Source organism: Octopus sinensis, linkage group LG8, assembly GCF_006345805.1.
Source record: "Octopus sinensis linkage group LG8, ASM634580v1, whole genome shotgun sequence".
NCBI classification, from domain to species: Eukaryota; Metazoa; Mollusca; class Cephalopoda; order Octopoda; family Octopodidae; genus Octopus; species Octopus sinensis.
In genome coordinates this window covers 89,605,043-89,627,107 of record NC_043004.1, presented here as the reverse complement: position 1 = coordinate 89,627,107, position 22,065 = coordinate 89,605,043, and the positions used below count along the sequence as shown (strand labels likewise).

Here is a 22,065-nt window from a genome sequence, read left to right as displayed (position 1 = left end):
AAAGAGATTCATTATGCCAATATAATTAAAACACATACCGGTTCAATTCTACTCATTTATTAAATATCTGATTGTTTTGTTTTTGTTTGTCAAAGCTCTTACATAACCTCTTGCAATCTTTGTCATTGAAAATGGTAGCAAGAAGCAACAAAAGAGCTTTGACAAAAACAAAACAATCGGATATTTGATAAATGAGTGAAATTGAACCAGTGTGTATGTTAATTATATTGGGATAATGACCCCACAGCACGAAATATTGGTTTGTTATCAAGAAAAATAAGGTTCTTAAGAAATGCTTGGGAGGTCAGTTAAACTCCGACGAAAAATATAAAATTTAAAAAAACAAGAAAGCTGGTTCCATAGACTCGCATGGAATCGTACATGATAATGCTTAAAACATACATCCAGAGAAATTTAGTTGCTAGTGCAGTTTCCAACTCGGAAACTCTAGCAATGTCTATTTTCTTTCGGATTTCCTTTACAAAAAGAAAAATATCATTCAGACTTCACAAATCCATATTAATCAGGTACCTTACAGATTAACCTTATTACCTTCACACGCATAATCAATGTCAAGGCCACAATTCGCGCAAACAACGGTCACTGACAAGTAGTTTCCCTTTCAGCACCTATAAGCCAAAAACATTGCTATAAAACTTTTCCAGTCCGACCTGCCTCCAAAATAGCCAATTCCAGGACTAAGGCGTCTGTATCTTTTATTATGATGCTTATGCTTCTTTACACTTTTATTTATTTAACTTAGTAATGCCAAAAAAAAAAAGTAAATAAACTCTTTTTACTATGAGGTAAGATCTATCAGCGCTCTTTTAGTTTCGCTGCCCCAAACGAACAAGAAATGTCCAGGAGAAGCTTTACACCACTAATTCTTATTTGTTCTACCTGTATACTTTCCACTCATACTTCTGCATATAGCTTTCTGTCTAAATTTGACTGAACGTTCCAGTTTATTAACTTGCGTTCTATTTTATTTGCGTCCAAGCGCTGAATGCAAACGCAAACGGACTCGTAATATCCCAATTGTAGCATGCTACACATCAAAGTCGAATGAAGGGCACGGCTTTTGTGTCTTTTTGATTTACTGATCTCCCGTCGAACAGATACAAAGAAGCACTGGTGTGCACTTTACTGGGTCACAATCATGAAGATAATATCAAAATAAAAAAAAAACCGGTTTGCCAAAAAACCTATGTCACATGCAGGGAGAAGTTTTTTGAAGAGTGATTACCAACGATTTTGATGGTAGTAAGATTTGTTCAAAATACATTAACAGGAAAAACATACATGACAGGAAGAGATTTTAACGAGTAAAAAAAAAGGTTGGATTTCTAAGGATTGTTCACTTTCATAGAGAAGCGGCTGAAAAATTTACAATGTGTGTGTGTGAGTGTATATCGGGGATATACAAGTTTCTCAAACTTTTAGAGAGTAAGAGAGGATGAACGTTCAGGAGCACATCAAATTGATATTTTTGACTACACTGAAAATTGTCGAATTAGTAATGCAACATCAAAAATACCACCAGAATAAAATATGAAAATTCGCGCACTAGCTCTAGAGAAAACTTAATTGTACACTAATATATCAGTATGTTTGCTTTGAGATGGCAACTCGGTACAACAAAAAATTAATTATAGAGGCACAAAGGCTCTAAGACCAAAATTAAAACCGTATTTTCAATTACAAATATCAAGCTTTTATAGATTTTGTAGCTTCTTATCAAAGGCCCAAAAGCTTATTTCAACATATATCCATTGCAATAATATTTTATGTAATATATATTCTCACCTGCATAAGTATTCTTTGAATTCTTTACTTTTCAATGAAGTAAGCAACCGCTGAACGAGGACATTAGCCATGTTTGGTGCTTGTCATTAAGAGACGTTCGCAAGAGTTATCGCCCTTCAACATCCCATCTCAGTTAATTAGCATTTTTCATTTTTTTTTTTAATAATATTGTTCGTGGTAAAAAAAAAAAAAATTAGATTGAAAGGTATAACAAACATATTTTGGGATCTTTTCGGTTTTTTTAAAATAATTTCCACGTAACTAAACACTTTTAAACTTTGTATACAGGTAGGATGTGTTTATAAAACATCTTTTTCTCTTGACTTTATTGAGAAAATTCTATAGTTTGTAAGATATTTGTTGTTGTTTTTTTCTGCAATTTCAACCAATCAATGACGTCTGTTGAGGTGAAAACATTCTGTGCCGTATGAATATGTCCCTCGTTTAAGAAATAGATTGGGTTTATTTACATTTCTGAAGAAAAAAATATACCCTCCCCCCACCCCCTAACCCTAACCCTAACCCTAAAACAGATTGAAATGCAATAGATCGATACTAGGGTCATAATTATGGGTGACAATTTCATATGACACCGCTAGAAAAAACTGCCGTTCAAACCGAAAAGATCCATATTTTGAGGTAGAAACTATTGGAATTTGGGTCTTTTCCCTTTGAACGGCAATTTAACTAAACACTTTGAAACTTTGGATACTGGTAGAATGTGTTACATAGAACAGGGTTTACTCTTAACGTTTTTGACAAAATTATGTATTTTAGAAGTTATTTTGTGTTAAAGTTGTAGTATTTGGGTAATTTTAACCAATCAATGACGTGTATCCAGCTGAAGAAAATTACTGCTACTGTTTGCGAACAACAACTTCCGGGTCCATTGAGAACACTGTGAATGTTCGACAACAGAGAAATTTAAACTGAAAATCTCTCCAAACAAAATCTTTCTTTAATAACCAGAGATGTCTTTATAGCAGCATAGGTTTGCTGTATGAGGGTTGATTTGAGGCTAAATAACAACAAAATTATTACTGAGACAGACCAACAACGGAGCCTCTATGTAGTTGCCTGACCCGCTAGAAAAACTAACCAAACTTTTTTATGTACAGAACAGAAAAACCCTCTATCCGAAGTTTCAAAGTGTTCAGTTAAAAAAATTAATTAAAAAATTTAGCCATCAAATTGAGTAGATCCTAGTAGCTGTGTGTGGAGGCAAAGATCTTCAGCATTGTTTCCAAACGGCTGTGTGCCTACCTGGATCAGAACACCTACATCGATACATCTGTCCTGAAGGGGGGCATTTCAGGAATGCCAAGCTGTCTGGAGCATACCAGTAACACATCTGATTCGAGAGGCAAGAGAGAACAGGGATAGCCTGTCTGTGCTGTGGTTTGACCTGGCAAATGCATTCGGTTCCATTCCACACAAGCTGGTTCACTTCACATTGACAAAACATCATGTCCCCAGCAAGTGTAGAGACTTCATTTCTGATTACTACACCAATTTCAGGATAAGGGTCTCTTCGGGAACAATAACATCATGCTGGCACAAAGTGGAAATTGGCATCTTCACAGGGTGCACTATCTCTGTGAACACTATTTTCCCTAGCCATGAACATGCTTACCAAGTCTGCTGAGCCAGAGTGCAGAGAGATCCTATCAAAATCCGGACAAAAGCAACCACCCATTAGGGCGTTCATGGATGACCTCAGAGTCATGACACAATCAGCCCTAGGCTGCCAGTGAATTCTACAGGGACTCAAAAAGGTGATGGAGTGGGCTCGGATGCATTTCAAACCAACCAAATCAAGATCTATGATGCTGAGGAAAGGGAAGATGGAGGACAAGTTCTGGTTTAACATCTCAGGAACAGCCATTCCAACAATCACAAAGAAGTCAAGAGTAGTCACATGAGGCAGAGCTGGGCTAGGCTCCTTTCCAACTCCCCAAACGAACCAGCAAGAAGGAAGGGTGCCGCCTTGTTCAGGAGCTGAGAGCTGCATGGGGAGGAAATGAGAACATGCAAGGCAGTGGAAATGAAGCAACGGGGAGCTTGGACAAGATGGGAGAATGAGGTTGAGAGGAAAGTGACCTGAGCTGAGCTGTGGAAAGCTGAGCCTCACTGCATTAAATTCTTCATCCAGGCAGTGTACAATGTGCTGCCAAACCCATCAAACCTGCACTCATGGGGCATACCAGAGACAATAGCATGCATGCTGTGTTCCAAGAGAGGAACCCTGGAACACATCCTTAGCTGCTACACAGGGGCACCTGGAGATGGACGGTCCTGCTGGAGGCATGACCAAGTCCTTAAGACAATTGCTGAAGCCATCAGCACAGAACTTGTGTGGGCAAGGTGGTTCCGACCCTCCAAGAAAACCATCACCTTTGTCAGAGCTGGGGATTAGCCAACATCGGCAGGCATCCTAACATCTGCAAGAAACTTGTAGTTAGTGGTGGATCTTGAGTTTCAGCTGAATTTCCCAGGCCACATTGTGGTCACCACCCTGCAACCAGACATTGACCTCGTGTCTGAGTCCACGAAGCAAGTGGTGTTGCTGGAGCTGACTGTCTCTTGGGAAGATCACCTGGAAGAAGCTTTCAAGAGAAAGTTCTCCAAGTATGTGGGTCTGGTCAGTGACTGCCAGCGGGCTGGCTGAAGAGTGAGGTGTCTCCCAGTGGAAGTTGGATGCAGGGCTTTTGCAGCCTCTTCCCTGACCAGAGCCTTCAGCAGTTTGGGCACCGAGGGAGTGAGAAGGAGGAAGGCCATCTGCAGTACCACTGATGCAGCAAAGAGGGCCTCAAGATGGCTTTGGATCAAAAGAGGAGAGTCATAGGGTAGGTAGTTGGCCATCTGTACACAAGGTGTGGTCTGATCAGCCCCAGCTGGGTTACCTGGAGGAGGGTGTAGGATGTTGAAAGACCCAAAACACTCAATGATACCAGGCACCTCACTGAAGATGTGTCCAGATGCATCAGTCATTGATGTATGCATGCAATATATATATATATATAACAAAATGAAGTTGTAAGGTATCGCACAAGTGGAAATATATATGAAAGAAAGTTTGAAAATGCAATTTTAAAGATGTTTATTCACTTGACTGGTTTCACTTTTTTAGAAAAAGATTGTCAGAAGTAAAATGTAAAGCTTTGTTGTGTTAATTACTGATTATCACAAAAGTATTAACATACATATACACATTCTTTGATAATAATAAGAAAATGTTAAAAACAGTTTACAAGAAAGTATTTAAGAAAATATTCAACAAAAAGTATTAGGAGTTCAATAAAAATCACGTTTGTTTGATAGTATATATACACAGAAAGAGATATATTTAAGAGTTTACAAAGAATTTGAGAGGAACTAACCTGTCTTCCTAGCATTTTTTATTTTGTGTGTAGCTAAGGAATGTTTGCTATTTTAAGGGATTGTCCCTTAAAATAGATAGATAGATGAATAACTAAACTTGTATATGTGTATATGCATCTGTGTATACATACATATGTGTGTGTATATATGCATACATAAATTATAGGTATGTATATATATATATATATATATACATATATATATATATATCCACTACAGTACAGCACTCACAGAAGTGGCAGACCATAAAGGGGAGAGTGAGTTGCCCCTTCCATCTGAGACTGGGGTGGAGCCATGGCAGGTGCAAGCAAAGCCTTAGCCTCTCATGCCAGGGATACAGTGGAGACATCTACGATAGAATACTGGATAACCAACAAGGTAGAGCCGTCCTAGCCCAATGGTTTGAAGGTTTGTACAACCAAGCAGAAGATCTGTATCATCAGACAATAGTTGGGCATCAACTAGCAAGTGAGCTGCTATTGCGGGGTAGCCCCATTGTTGACCTTACTTGTTGTACTCTTATACAACACTTGGTACATGGCATGGTGGCCAAGAGAGGCAATTTGATAGGGGGACAACACAAACTGCCTTACTCATTGTCCAAGGCATTTTGTTCAGAAAAGTGGGAAGCCTTGTGGTGATGGAGTGAATGTAACGGTAGTAGGTGCAAGTAATTGGAAGCTTCTAGCAAGAAATCTGCATACAGATGACTCGTGCCCAATGGTCACAATCAATGCTGAACTTTGAGCACCAGCCAGCTGAGGCAGTAGTATGAGTGTCTGGGTAGCCCTTTTCAGGGAGTACTGCCCACCCTGGAAGGGAAGCCCTACAAAAGGTGGGGTAAAGAGATCAGGATCAAAGGGCAGAGCCAGTTGTAGGAGGAGGGTTACACCTGGTTTATGAAAAAGAGATGCAGGAATGGTTTTTGCTGTTGACAAGACCACCAAAAGGTTACCTTTCCTCCCATTGGCCATCTCAGAGAGGATGATGATCATATGAATACCAACCATGAATAACTGATACATGACTTTCATTAACACATATGCTCCAACAATGACCTACCCAGAGGAGAAAGAAGCATCCTATCAAGAGCTGATAAGGATTGTAGGCAAGGTAGCTCACCAAGATATGTTGCTAATTATAGGCAACTTCAATGCCAAGATGGGATTGTGAGATCTGTGCAGGCCTCATTGGCAAGAACAAAAAGAACTCCAATGGAGACCTCCTGCTGAACGTCTGTGCACAGCAAGAGCTTTTTGTCACCAATTTACTCTTTGATCAGCCCAACAAGAATCATTTCACATGGAAACACACTTGGTCTGACCTCAATTATTTGCTGGACTACATCGTTACCTGGAAGGCTGGATTGCAGGAGATCCTGTGCACAAATACTGAAGTGACCACTACTTTGTGAGGAGTCAGATAAGACTCAAGATCCACTCTATGCTGAAGGAAGACCCTAACCAGCAAAAAGTCAGAGTAGCTTAACATCAGCCAGTTACCAAATGCAGAACACTGTCAGAGGCTGACTACTGTGATCAAGAGTATGGCAGTCCACTCAGATGGGCTGAATGTCATCACAGAGCATTAGCAGGCATTAAAGAAAGCAGTCATTGCTGCTAAGGAGATCCTAGGGCCCTCTCAGCATAAAACATTTGACTGATTCTGGGAATACAGAGAGGAGATCCAGAAGTTGCTAGACAAAAATCAATGTCTGCACCAGTGACATCGGCAGAACTCAGAGAAGGGCAGGGTCACTTTTGCTGAAATCAAGTCCCAAGTTCAGAGGGAAGTGAGATTGCTGAAGAACAACTGGTGGCAAGCAAACACAACTATATTGAGCTGTGTACGGTACTGAAGGCCATCTATGGACCCAGGAGTAATGCAATGGCACCATACAAGTCAGCAGATAGGAGCAAACTTCAGGAGATAGAGCTAGATGGAAGGAACATTTCTGTAACCTGCTCAATCAGCAAGGATCTGTCCAATAAATGGCTAGAGTGGTACCAGAGACAAGAATGACCTTTGCCATAAGATCACTTTGCAGGAGCTGAAGAAAGCCTTTGAAGGCAAGTTGCAAAGCACCAGGCTTGTGTGGCATTCTTTCACACATGCTCAAGAAAGGTGGTCAAAAATTTCACACTTAGCTGTTGATGCAGTACAACACTTGTCTTTGTAATGAGTGTGTACCCCAAAACTTCAAGGACGCTCTGATAGTCACCATTTACAAAAAGAAGATGGGAAAAAAGCAGTATGTAGGAATTTCTCTGTTGGCCACTGCTGGTTAGTGAAAATCTTTCTCAAACAGCTGGGAAACATCTCAGAGTAGATCTTACCAGATAGTCAATATGGGTTGAAACCATGGAGATCAACCACAGACACAGACAGGATCTTCACACCGTGACAGCTAGAGGAGAAAGCAGCAGAGGAACACCAACCCCTTTTTGTGGTGTTTGTGTATTTTTCCAGGACATTTGATACAGTGGACCAAGAAATTCTTTGGAAAGTGTCAGAGACTTATGGATGCCCTGAGAAGCTTGTCAACATCATCAAACAATTCCACATAGGAACGAAACAACTAGTTTCAGTTGGCAATTTAGTGAAGCATTTGCAGACAACAGTGAAGTAGGAGTGTGTGCTTGTCCTTGCACTCTTCTCTTTACCTTGTAGTTATGCTTGGCACCATGAGGGTCAATCTGCACAAGGAGGATTTTCAGCTGTACCAAAACAGATGGAAAGCTCTTCATCTTGGCCTGTCTTTGAACCTCCATCAAAACCAGGGAAATGTGTGACAAAGAACTGCTCTAAGCAGACAACTCGGAGCTTGTGGCCAGTAACATTGAAGACATACAACACATTGTGACCCAGTTTTCTTATGCAGCAGACAGTTTGGTCACAAGATCAATACTTTGAAAACTGAGCTGCTCTACCAGCTTCCACCAAGATGTCCTAATAGATCAAGAGAGCCCAAACCAGTGACAGTACATGGAGAACCCTTAAAGTACACCAAGGCCTTTACCTATCTTGGCAGCACAGTGGCTCATACTAACTCATCTGACCTCAAAGTTGAGAGGCAAATGCAATCTGCCACAAAAACTTTTGGTTCTCTTGAGAAGCATCTATGGAGCTGCCATGACACAAAAACAAAGGTATACAATGCTGCAGACTCCCTTGCCTCCTCTTTGCCATTGAATGCATGGCTTTCTACTGCAGGCACATCAATGCCCTGAAGAGAGTCTGATTTCATCATCTGCACTCCATCTTGCTAATCAGATGTAGAGGTCCTGCACTGTACTAGCAGTTAACATCAAGACCCTCATTACCTCATTGCAGTTGTACAGGGTGGGACATGCTTGCAGGATGGAGGGCAACAGGCTTCAAAAGCAGTTTTCTATGCTAGACTGTGTCAGGGCAGATGGACCCATAGTGACCAGAAGTTGAGATACAAGGATATGCTGAAGAACTCTGGCATCCCACCAGACAGGAAGGAGAAGGCCCTGTGGCGCAATAAGTGGCATAGATTGCTGAAACTCATAATTCCAGCCATTGCAGAGAAACAAGAGAGAGAATATGAAAGAGCATGAGAGGAGTCACATCTCTGTTGCATGAAGTAAATTCACCAGTAGCAGGCCTTGTAGCCCACATGCAAGATGATTACTGAACAGGAACAGTTACCATTGACCTACAACAGACAGCTGAATATATGAATATATATTTGCACACATAAGAGAACCATCCAAACGTGGCCGTAGCCAGCACCGCATCGACTGGCCTCCGTGCTGGTGGCACGTAACAAACACCATCCGATCGTGGCCGTTGCCAGCCTCCGTGCCAGTGACACATAAAAAGCACCCACTACACTCACGGAGTGGTTGGCGTTAGGAAGGGCATCCAGCTGTAGAAACACTGCCAGATCTGACTGGCCTGGTGCAGCCTTCAGGCTTCCCAGACCCCAGTTGAACCGTCCAACCCATGCTAGCATGGAAAGCAGACGTTAAACGATGATGATGATGAACCTTTCACTCAATTTCCTTCCTCCTCAAGACACCTCCACCACCTCACTAACTGCAGCTCTTCTTTCATACCATTGACTTCACTTACTACCTAGAACCATTTTACTTGTTAGTATTAATGGATGAAGAGGTAGCTGTTTTCTTCATCCACTTTCATTGATCCATCCCCTACTGAATTAGCAAATTATCATTCCTCATTATTCTCCTCATGCACAACACCGGCCACCTTCTTTTGCACATACTCCTCAACCTACACATCATCCTTCTCTTGTCCTCCTGTCTATTGTTTTATCATTGCTATGCCAATGCTCTGTACTATCAGGCATTTACTTCTCACTTCATTTCTGGTCCCTGTGCCCCACTCATTTCTACCAACCTCGTACACTGAAGGTCTAATCTAACACCTCATCACCATTATTTTACCACTTTCCAGCTCCAGTCAATCACTCCCATCCTTTCTTAAAATGTAAGTAGTTCCTCTACATCACTCTGCTCTAGCCCCTTCTCTCATACTTTTACCCCTCTTTCCCTATCAAAGTTGCCCCCTCAGGGTTCCATAGTCTTGCATGCATAGCAGCCTCACTAGTTTTGGTGGTATGAAAAAAAGACCTCGTACATGTTGTGGAGTGGTTGGCATTAGGATGGGAATCCAGATGTAAAAATCACCAATGGAACACAATGCAATCCTTGGGTTCGTTCAGTTCTGTTAAACTGTGCAATCTCTGCCAGCATGGAGAATGGAGGTTAAATTATGATGGTGATAATGATAATTCTACATATAAAATTGTAGCAGAATAAGTTAAGAGTAAAACAGTTTTATTTAAATTTCAATTTATTATATTAACTTGATGCAATACATATAATTTCACACAAAAATACATGTAAGAAATAATGTATACAATATATCATATTAGCACCTTGAGAGAAATGTTGTACCTAAGAAGCATCAGTTGTGGTGTGCAAGAGAGACGATTGCGCTGGTATGGTCATGTGGCGAGAATGGATGAAGATAGGTGTGTGAGAAAGTGCCAATCCCTAGCAGTTGAGGGAACCCGTGGAAGAGGTAGACCCAGGAAAACCTGGGACGAGGTGGTGAAGCACGACCTACGAACTTAGGCCTCACTGAGGAAATGACCAGAGACCGAGACCTTTGGAAATATTCTGTACGTGAGAAGACCAGGCAGGACAAGTGAGCCCAGCCCACTTATGAATGCCTTTCCTCCCTTGGACACAAAGACCGGTTGAGGCAAGCGAAGTCGATATAGAACCTCATCCGACGACAGACACCCATCCCAACCCCCCATGCTTGCGAAGACATGTTGGGGCAAGCGAAATCGAAATCGAAATCGAAACCGAATTGAACCAGCCAGGATCCCTGGCCTGGTGGTACGTAAAAAGCACTATCCGACTCGGGGCCGTGGCACGTAAAATACTCCAATGCGACCGTACGACAGGCACCCATGCCAACCCCCTTTGCTTGTGAAGACATGTTGGGGCAAGCGAAATCGAAATCGAATTGAACCAGCCAGGATCCCTGGTCTGGTGGTACGTAAAAAGCACTATCCGACTCGTGGCCGTGGCACGTAAAATACTCCAATGCGACCGTACGACAGGCACCCTTGCCAACCCCCTTTGCTTGTGAAGACATGTTGGGGCAAGCGAAATCGAAATCGAATTGAACCAGCAGGATCCCTGGTCTGGTGGTACGTAAAAAGCACTATCCGACTCGTGGCCGATGCCAGCACCGCCTCGACTGGCTTCCGTGCCGGTGGCACATAAAATACACCAATCTGACCGTGGCCGTTGCCAGCCCCGCCTGGCACCTGTGCAGGTGGCACGTAAAAAGCACCCACTACACTCACGGAGTGGTTGCGTTAGGAAGGGCATCCAGCTGTAGAAACATTGCCAAATTAGACTGGAGCCTGGTGCAGCCTTCTGGCTTCCCAGAACCCCGGTCGAACCGTCCAACCCATGCTAGCATGGAGAACGGACGTTAAACGACGATGATGATGATGATGATGTTATTATAGTATAATGAAATATACATTTCTCAGGTATTTACTCACAATGTCAAATAAATCAACTGTATGTTTTATCTTTTCTGGAAACATGTCAGGAGGAATTTATACAAGTATTGCAAAAGACTATTTCAATTAAAAATATCACAATGGAAAGTTATCTCACCAAAGTAGATACAGCTGTGGTTATATGAAATAGTGTTATATTGTCAATGTGAGGTATACTTGCTATCTCAATAGGAGAACATCGTTTCCAGCTGGCTTTAGGCACACTTTCTGTGCCCTTATGCAAATACCATAAGGGCACAGAAAGTGTGCCTAAAGCCAGCTGGAGACAATGTTTTCCTGGAGCTACAAGCTACAGTAACTCCCACCCTTAGTGGCTAGCCATATTGAGATGGCAAGTATACCTCACATTGTCGTGCAGTTACTGTTTACATCTCGTTCAGATATTTATTATTGTTATATTGTCTTTTCTCTGTAAATCATTTATGACTATATCAGATTTATTTCTTCATACAATGACTCCTGGCATTGATAAAGTTACTCATCTGTATTAATACATACATGTGTAGTTAAATGGCTTTTTTGAGAGAATGGTTTGCCACAGATATCACAGTGATATGGTTTCTCTCCTGTATGAATACGTTTGTGTATAGTTAAGTGATCATTTTGAGAAAAGGTTTTACCACAAATATCACACTGATACGGTTTCTCGCCCGTATGAATCCTCTTGTGAGTAGTTAAAGTATTTCCATGAGAAAACGATTTGCCACAGATATGACAGTGATATGGTTTCTCTCCTGTATGAATACGTTTGTGTATAGATAAGTGATCGTTTTGGGAGAAAGATTTACCGCAGACATAACAGTGGTATGGCTTCTCCCCCGTGTGAATGCGTTTGTGAGTAGTTAAGTTACATTTTGCAGAGAATGATTTACCACAGACACCACAGTGATATGGTTTCTCTCCTGTATGAATGCGTTTGTGAGGAGCTAAGTTACCGGAGTCAGAGAATGATTTACCACAGATATCACATTGATATGGTTTCTCTCCTGTATGAATACGTGTGTGAGTAGTTAAGTCACTATTACCAGAGAATGATTTACCACAAATATCACAGTGAAATGGCTTCTCTCCTGTATGAATATGTTTGTGATTAGTTAACTCATTATTTTGAGAAAATGATTTTCTACAGATATCACAACAATATGGTTTTTCTCCTGTATGAGTACGTCTGTGCTTAGTTAGATGATCATTTTGAGAGAATGATTTACCACAGGTATCACAGTGAAATGGCCTCTCGCCTGTGTGAATATTTCTGTGTTTTGTTAAGTTGCTACTTGCAGAGAAAGATTTACCACAGATATCACAGTGATATGGCTTCTCTCCTGTATGAATACGTTTGTGAGTGGTCAGGTTACCTTTCTGAGAGAATGACTTTTCACAGATATCACAGTGGTATTGTGTTTTACCTATTTCATTTGACATCTTTTTGGGAAAGAAATATGTCGACCCTTGAAATTTTTCACAGTATTCATTTTCCCATAATTTTTCTTTTCTCACTTCAATATATAGATATTTCTATTTTTTGCTTTTATATTTATTCCAAATAAATATTTCTAGATATATTTCCATCAACTTTTATCAGTGTCAATATCTCAAGTTGTTGCAATTTTTGTAGTAAATCTGATTGTGTTGAAGTTAAATCATACTTTTAATCGAATGCCATCTCATATTCTGAAATAAACAAGAAACATCATAAGATTAGAAGATATTTAAAAAGTAGAGATTCAACAGTGAGCATTTGACTACATTTTTATATTGATAAATTGTACATATAAACATTTACCTTAACAACTGAACTTTACTTTTCCAGTCTTATTACAGAGAAATATAGCTGAATCTAACGATAAGTATAGAACTGAAGGATAACATTTACAAATGGTTTTCCTTACATCTCAACATGATAAATAAATCACTAGCTGTCAATATTGACTACTACACGTATGATATCAACAAGAAAATATCACATAGAAACAAAATACACAGAAAAGAAGGCTATAAATTAACTCAAAGGAGTGAGTCATAGCGATGAAAATAGATACACTGTTCCACAAGTTCATCAATGGGTTATATATATATATAGAAATGCCTCAGTGAATGTGTGTTGTATCAGTACAATGTGGGGATGAAAGTATACTGCTTATAGGAACTAATAGAATTGGTTTATTCATTTTTGTATTCCATCACCTTAACATGACATGCCTATAGAGATTCTATAAAGAGATAAATCTTTTCTGTTGCTGTCACAGTTTTTATGGGATATAGTCTAAGTCACCTGTATAGTTAATCAGGTTGTCCACAAGTGAGTCATACCCAATGACTGGCGTGGAAGCAGTACAGTCAACTGTTATGAAGGTAAAGGGGATGCCTTAGACAGAAATAATTACAGTGGTATCATTGGTGGACCAGGTGATGAAAGTTGGAGAGGGTCATAGATCAACTAATAAGAAAGAGCTAGTCTAGATGTGATGCAGTCTGGTTTTGTGCCAGATGTTATATTCCTGGTAAGGTAGCTGCAGAAGTACTTAGCCAAAAATAAACCTCTGTACTTAGGTTTTGTTGACATGGATAAAGTTGTTGACAGAAAATAAACTTCATTAAATGCCTGGGGAAATACTTAGGAGTAGTAGAGAACTTCCGTTACCTAGGTGACCAAGTCAGCAGTAGAGGTAGATGCTCTGAAAGCATAACTGTTAGAATAAGTTGAGTAATGTTCAGAGAGCTTCTACCTTTGTTGGTAACAAAGGGCCTCACTGTCAAAGTGAAAGGTAGATTGTATGATGCCTGTGTGCAAACAATAGACAAACTCTCTGACCCATACTAAATGATGATGAATTTTATTGCTGTTGTTTTCAAATTTGGTGTGCTGATGTAGTTCTGAATGCTGATTACAGAAATGAAACTCATTTTTGTTAATAGTTTTTAAAGTTTTGGGTAATTTTAGCCAACTGAGAGCCACAGACATATTAGTGCCTGTTTCAATAGTAACAAGCTAAGGTATAGTCTGCTTAAACTATTACAACCATCTGTATTCTTTTCCACTCTAGGCACAAGGCCCGAAATTTTCGGGGAGGGGCACCAGTCAATTACATCGACCCCAGTACTTAATTTATTGACCCCTGAAAGGATGAAAGGCAAAGTCAATCTCACTGGAATTTGAACACAGAACGTAAAGATAGATGAAATACCGCTAAGCATTTCACCCGGCGTGCTAACGTTTCTGCCAGCTGGCCCCTTTTACAACTATGTGTATTGTCTGAGCCACTGCACAGCTGTTGATTACAACAGCTACGTTCATGAAATATGGGCGTAGGACTTTCTCTGCAACCCAGTCCAAATAAGTGGTCCTGGGAAGATGTGGAAAGGTGTTACCTGAACAATGATTTTCTTGGGGAGTGTGCTGCAAAGCCAGACAATTTTTTTCTTTATGCAATGCCATGTTGAATTCACAACACACTAGAGGAATGCATACGTCAGGCAATTCTTCAAGGTATCACAATTTTCAGTGACTTGTGGAGGGCCTACTCTCATTTTCCTGAAATTGATGGTTATAATTTTCGGCATAGAACAGTGAACCAAGTGCTGAATTTATTTACTCCAAAGATGGTACCCACATGCAACAAGTGGAAAGCACATAGGCCATTGTAAAAGGAGCAAATAAATGATGCATGGAACCCACCTTTCTATGGTCAACTCGTATCTGTGAGTTTATGTGACGCATGAGAAACAGTAATTTGTTTGAGAAACTCCTAGAGTGCATTTCAAACTTTTGTTTTCGTTTTTTTTTTTTGCTACAAAAAATGTATTTATTTATTTTCTAAAAATGACAAAAAATGTATTGTTTACATGAACTGAACAACAGTAATATAATGCAGTTTGTTTTTTTGTAATTTTTCGCTAAATAAAATTTCATTGAGGATTTTTCCTTTTTATATTGCCTGTTCCAAAAATTCGTATGACGATTCCTTTAAACATATTAAACCTGCAAAACTTCATACGACATTCATTGAGGTAATATATTACTTTCATTAAGTCGCAAACTGGGCAAAATGCTTAGTGGCATTTCATCCATTTTCACGTTCTGAGTTCAAATTCCACCAAGGTCGACTTTGTTTTTCATCCTTTTGGAATCGATAAAATTTTTCTAAATTTTTTTTCAGGAACAAATGAATAACAACATCAGATTCAGCATGAAAAATTACATTAATACATCAAATTTTCACTTAATTTTAAAATTTCAAAAACTGTGACAGAAAAGATCCAGGAATTCTGTTGTTTTTTTTATCGTCAGATGAGAACTGTGGGTTTGGTATAAAAAAAAAAAGAATAGTCTGGTGGGCTCATTAACAGCTGTATTGGTTGCATATATGGTCGTGTATCCGGGAATGATGATGATTGGAATAACAATGCTGAACTCTCTTATATTACCTGGCTGAACAGGTATATAATGGCTAGTCTGCTATGTCTGTATCAACATTTAATAGCAACGCTTTTTAAAACAGCATTCCATCTAAATCACTTATTGTTCTGAAAGATGATGATATTGTCACATCTGTTGATACCGGCAAGGCTAAGACATGATACAGGGCCAAGCATATGCGCTGTTGCAAGCCTCGCCTGGCCTCCGTGCCGGTGGCACGTAAAAAAGCACCAACTGATCGTGGCCGATGCCAGCCTCCTCTGGCCACTGTGCTGGTGGCACGTAAAAAGCACCCACTACACTCACGGAGTGGTTGGCGTTAGGAAGGGCATCCAGCTGTAGAAACACTGCCAGATCTGACTGGGCCTGGTGCAGCCTTCTGGCTTCCCAGACCCCAGCTGAACCGTCCAACCCATGCTAGCATGGAAACCGGACGTTAAATGATGATGATGATGATGTTTGACTTTCTAACATGAATAAAAAAAAAATGGGGTATTCACCACATTGTTATTAAGCTTATAACATACTACCTTCTCTGAAGTCTATAGATTTAGGCTGCAGCTACACCATCATATTATGTAGGATTAGCTGTTACGGCACTGTCATGGTATTAGCTCCTGACAGATAATTCCGTGGTAGTGCCCGCTGTTACAGCACATCATAGTGGATGATAACAATCTTAAACCTCTCTAGAAACATTATTCATAGCCGTATCACTAAATTAAAGATCAAACATTATTTTCATAGATTCTACAATAAAAAGAAACATTATAATGATGAACAAAGAGAAACAGCATTAATAGCAAAAATAATTCGTATAAATTTACTTCAGTTAATAACGACAGCTGAAATGATAGAAAGTTGTTGGTCCCTCTGTTACTTTAATTAATGTTTAAGAAATGTTGTAGTTTCTTTACAGATATTGTAGGTAGATGTAAAGATAATATGGGAGACAGAAAGATAAAGAAGTATATTCTGTGTAAAAGTGATAAATACTTACTGTAGTTTTTATTGTTCAATAATAAAAAAATATGACGAAATTAAATATTTCCAGAATAAAAACGGAAGTCAGATTATTGAAGATATACAATCAGGGGATGTAACTCTCGCTTTTTCTTTTTTTTTTTGAGATTTATTAAGAGAGGAGTGTGTGTGTGTTACAGAGCTAATGCAAAAATTATTTCCTAGGTTCCTGGATAATATCTGGAATGGTGAAAATGCCACGTTTAATTATTGGGCGGATTTTTAGACCAGGAAGTCCTCATAAGTTAGATTTTCTCCGTTTTGATTGAAAATTTTCCAATTTTTTTTTTTTTTACCATGGAGTCATCACACACCCTCTCACCAACCCTCTCTGGACCGATTTTGGCCAATTTTATTTTTGCACTACGCACTTAAAAACTACGGAAAAAATCTTTCTAGAGATCTTTTCCTTTTGAACGGCAGTTTTCAACACAATTTCTAGTTAACTAAACACTTTTAAACTTCGTATACTGGTAGAATGTGTCAAAATAAAACATTCTTTTTCTCTTGGCTTTCTTGAGAAAATTGTAATTTGTAAGTTTAACGTAGTTTAATTTTTCGAATTTTAACCAATACTATGGCCTCTATTGAGCTAAAATCATTTGCTGCGTCTAAAACGGAGACATCAAGTCACTAACCCTAACTCTAACCCTACCCCTAACCCTCACCCTAACCTTAACCCTAAATTTTAGCCATTCGTTTTTTTTTCTTAATTGTTAAATTAATTTAATTGTTATGCGTGTGTCCAAAATTATTCGTTTTGTTTTTGTTTTGAGTTTTTGCTTTCGTTTTTTTTTTTCTTAATTGTTAAATTAAAATTATTTTCCATTGCTTTCGTTTTAGCCTTTCGTTTTTTTTTCTTAATTGTTATCCTTAAATTAATTTAACAATTAAGAAAAAAAAACCCGAAAGGCTAAAATTTAGGGTTAGGGTTAAGGTTAGGGTGAGTGACAGGATGTTGTCTGTTTTAGACGCAGCAAATGATTTTAGCTCAATAGAGGCCATAGGATTGGTTAAAATTCGAAAAATTAAACTACGTTAAACTTGCAAATTACAATTTTCTCAAGAAAGCCAAGAGAAAAAAATGTTTTATTTTGACACATTCTACCAATATACGAAGTTTAAGTGTTTAGTTAACTAGAAATCGTGTTGAAAACTGCCGTTCAAAAGGAAAAGATCCCTTTCTAGTTAAAAAAAAAAAATTGAAAATATTTTCAGACGGAAAGGTGTGTGATTTAAGGGTGATTTGGATTACGAGGAAAGACTTCCTTCCTCCCACTATTTTCTCCCAAATTTGTTTATTTTTGTAATTTTTTTTTTTTTTGCCAAAAATCCCCATTTTCGGATACGGAGCTTCCGGAAAATTTTCCCCAAACTTCTTCAATTTTGACTTTTTTCCCCAACACTAACCCTAAAACCCTTGCCCTATCCCTAACCCTAAAACCCTAACCTTAACTGTAACCCTAACCATAACTGTAAGTTCAGAAATGTCTTGAAATTTTTGTCCGAATAATGATGTCTGTATTTTTCTGCATATTTACAAAAAGAATAAAATTCTTAAAAAAAAAATTTACAAAGATTTTTGGAAATTTTTTCAGAATCATAATCTCTGTATTTTTCTGCATAATTTTTTTTTTTTAAATTGTGAAAAAAAGTTAAAAGTAAAGGAAATGAGGTGAAGGTGTGGTAATTTAGAAATGTCGACTTTTGCCAATTTGTTTTTTGCAGATTCATATTCTCCGTAGGCGAAAGGTGGGGTTTGTGTTGTAAAATCATTTTTTTTAAAGGGTGGTGGTGTGTGGGGCGGAAGTCTTGCCAATTATGAACATGGGGAAAAAATTTAATTTGAAATTTTCTATGAAAAACTCCAAAATTGATCCACACCCACCTTGCAATCTCGTCCCACTGTTTTGTCCGTTTGCACATGCATAGATTTATAGTACAACAGCAAAAGGATCACGGCATGTGAAGCTCTCACCACGAAACTCGGTATGCTAAAAATAACAGCTAAATGTCTGGAGAATTCTTGTGTTTGTGTTTGCGCAAGTGCAACAATTTCTACAGCTTATCTGAATGAACAGAGAAAGTACACAGAAACATTACACTTTTACTTGTCTCAGTTATTTTCACTGTGGCCATGCTGGAACACTGTCTTTTAGTCGAAGAAATCAATCCCTGGACTTATATTTTGTAAGCCTTGTACTTATTCTAGCGGTCTCTTTTGTTGGATTGCTAAGTTATGGGGACGTAAACACACCAACATCGGTTGTCAAGCGATGGTGGAGGGACAAACACACAAATATATACATATACAGGCGCAGGACTGGTTGTGTAGTAATAATAATAATGAAATTATTGTATACAGTGCTCAGGTGCACCACAACTTGTCAGAAAGTGCGTATAAAGTATATGCAGTAATGTACAAATGTCTGGAAAGCGAACAATGTATGAGTCAGATACATGCTTGCGTGTGTATGGAGGGGAGAAAATCAGGTGTAGTGTTGGCGAATCTCAGAAAGCATGGAAGTTTTGAAGGATGCAGTGCTCCGACAACTAACAACTGATGCCGGCAGTTTGTTCCATGCTTCAGCAACTCTCAGCATGAAAAAATGTTTCCTAAAGTCATGGGAGCTGTGCTGTTTTCTGACTTTGTACATATGTCCATGGGTGTTAGACGGGTGGAGTTTGAAAAGGTGCTCAGAGTTATTGTTTGTAAGATGGTTAATAATTTTATGGGTGTCTGCCAAGTCAGCTGCCAGACGTCAGAGTTTCAATGTGTCCATGCCCAGGGAAGTAAGGCGTTCAGAATATGGCAAATGCCTGATGGAGGGTATTCTTTTGGTTGCACGTCACTGAACGGCTTCCAGACGATTAATATCCTGGGCAAGATAGGGGTTCCAGACCGGTGATGCAAATTCCAGGTGAGGTCTTACCATAGCTATATAAAGCCGCAGATAGATAGCCGGAGAGCGGCTCACAAAGGACTTGGTGAGTGATGCCAAGACACCCTCAGCCTTCTTGGCAATTTTAGCGATGTGCTTTGTCCAATACAAATCGCTGTCGACAATAAAACCCAGGGCATGTTCACATGAAGACTTTTTGAGATTAGTGTTGTGGAGGGAGTAAGTGGACGCTGGGTTTCTCCTCCCAAAATGCATGGTGGTACATTTGTCCACAGCCAGCTTGAGTTGCCAGTCCATGATCCACTGCTGCATTGTGTCCAGGTCTGCTTGCAATAGAGATCTATAGTGTACAGGATCTGACCTCTTTATTTCAAGGTACAGCTTGATGTCATCTGCATATTTCAGCACTGTGGCATTCTTTAAGTTGGCATCTATGTCATTAACATATGCAACAAATAAAAGGGTGCCAAGAACAGATCCCTGTGGTACACCAGATGTCATCTCATAGGGCAAAGAGTGCAGTCCTAGAACTGTGACAACCTCTTTTCGGCCGAAAATAAAGGACTTCAACCAGTTATGGAGTTCATCTCTTATGCCCAACGCAGAGAGTTTCACCATAAGTCTTTTGTGTGGCACAGAGTTAAAAGCCTTAGGAAAGTCCAGGTAAACAACATCCACCCAGGATCCGCGATCAGTGATTTGGGTAACGGTCCTCAAGAAACTCGATGAGTTGATTACAGCAGCTGGAGTTAGGAATAAATCCAAATTGTGACGGCTGGATGAGGCTGTGAGACTTCCAGAAGTTCCAGAGGGTTTCCCTGACACAGGATTCCATCAGTTTGGCGATGCAGCTAGTAAGACTAACAGGGCGATAGTTGACAGGTGATGTGCGGTCACCTTTTTTGAACAGAGGGATAACACTGACAGTTTTCCACTGCTCTGGAGTAACACCATTGTCAAGACAGAATTGGAAGAATAGAGAAAGTTGGCTTAGAAGTACCCACCACATTTGAGAAGTAGGTATGTAACACCATCGAGACCAGGAAAGGCATAGTTACATTTATTCTTAAGGTGGCGTTGTAGCATTGCTGGTGTAAATTTCATAGTAGTTATAGAGTCGGTATCAGAGGTGATGGAGATGGAACATTTTGATCTTCGACAGTAAAGATGCCTGCATAGTATCCAGCAATGATTTCTGCACATTCTTTGGGATTGCCAGTAATCTGTCCTGTGTGGGGATTGCAAAGGGGACCAACTGGAGAGCGAGGTCTCTGCTTTGAATGTACATACTTCCAGAACACTTTGCTATCAGGGTTGGTTGCTATGCACTGTTTGAATTCAAGCACTGCCTTTTTTATCACCTGCTTGAGATGGTTGGCTGATCTATTGCGCTTTTTCCTGTTGATCTCTGATTTGTGCAATTTGTATTCCTGTTCAGCATTATGGCGTTCTTTTCTGGCAAGTCGGACTGTCGCAGTCTCCCAAATTGCACTATTGGGTGTTTTTTTTTGTGCTTGCGTGGTACTGATGCTGCACATGCTGCCCATATTGAATTCAGAATGTTCTGAAGTATAGTGTTCACATCTTCAGAGGCATAAAATTCGAGCCAGTTTGGGCGTCACAGCTAGGTACAATAAGAGTCCCAGTCTGCTTTATTCCAGTCAAAGCGGGCAGTTTGAAGATGGTTGTGGTTTTTGTTACACCGATACTCCGATGACAATTACCTCATGAGTGGTTGATTCAGGGACTTCCTCGATGCGTCGAGGTTACATAAGAGCTATGGGTAAATTGCTGAGCAAGGCACTCCGATACGGCCCCTCATTGTGAGATTTTGCATAGACGCTTGTTTTGATACCTGCATTCAACCCATCTATTTCGGAAGGAATTTTCGAGTTTTGTGCATAGATGACAGATGTGATTTGCCGGGCAACGCTCCATTTTAGGACAGCGACCAGTTTTGTCGCACAGCTCATCCACGGATGATACCGTGGCAGTTTTGTTCTGTCTGCCCATCCGTACCATAGTACAAAGGTAAACAAAGAAAAAAAAATGACGTGAAGATATAGCACACCTATTAGGGAGATAAATAAGATGTTTTATTTTTTGTCATTGTTGTTAACTGTTTCCGCTTTCCTCATTGTATGCGTGTATACAACAAGATACAATTATATGTGCAATCAAGAGATGTAAGGAGTCAATTGTTGGTGTGTCTATAATGTGCGCACATGTTAGGGAGATATATAAGATCTTATTTTTTGTTAACTGTTCCCACTTTCCTCATAGTATGTGTGAATAAAAAAAAATAATAATTATATGTACAATCAAGAGATGTAAGGAGTCAATGGTTGGTGTGTTTATAATGTGCGCACTTGTTAAGGAGATAAATAAATAAGATCTTTTTTTTGTTGTTAACTGCTCCTGCTTTCCTCATTGTA

General features: G+C 39.6%; 2 protein-coding genes across 2 annotated transcripts in view; both read right to left on the bottom strand.

Moving 5' to 3' along the window:
• The window catches only part of LOC115215231 (mitochondrial pyruvate carrier 1), a 34,128-nt gene extending 32,182 nt beyond the window's left edge, over positions 1-1,946 (bottom strand). Inside the window, exon 1 of the mRNA XM_029784462.2 lies at positions 1,807-1,946. Within this exon, the coding sequence (XP_029640322.1) occupies positions 1,807-1,877 (71 nt within the window). The 5' untranslated portion in view covers positions 1,878-1,946. The remainder of the gene's footprint in view (positions 1-1,806) is intronic.
• A 9,403-nt stretch (positions 1,947-11,349) lies between these two features.
• Positions 11,350-18,931, bottom strand: LOC118764396 (zinc finger protein 239-like). Its single transcript, XM_036505170.1, has 3 exons — positions 18,616-18,931; positions 12,333-12,958; positions 11,350-11,398 (listed from the first exon to the last, which is right to left on the bottom strand). The coding sequence occupies exons 2-3, from the start codon at positions 12,707-12,709 to the stop codon at positions 11,350-11,352; spliced, it is 426 nt and encodes a 141-aa protein (XP_036361063.1). The 5' UTR covers positions 12,710-12,958; positions 18,616-18,931.
• Positions 18,932-22,065: the final 3,134 nt, after the last annotated feature.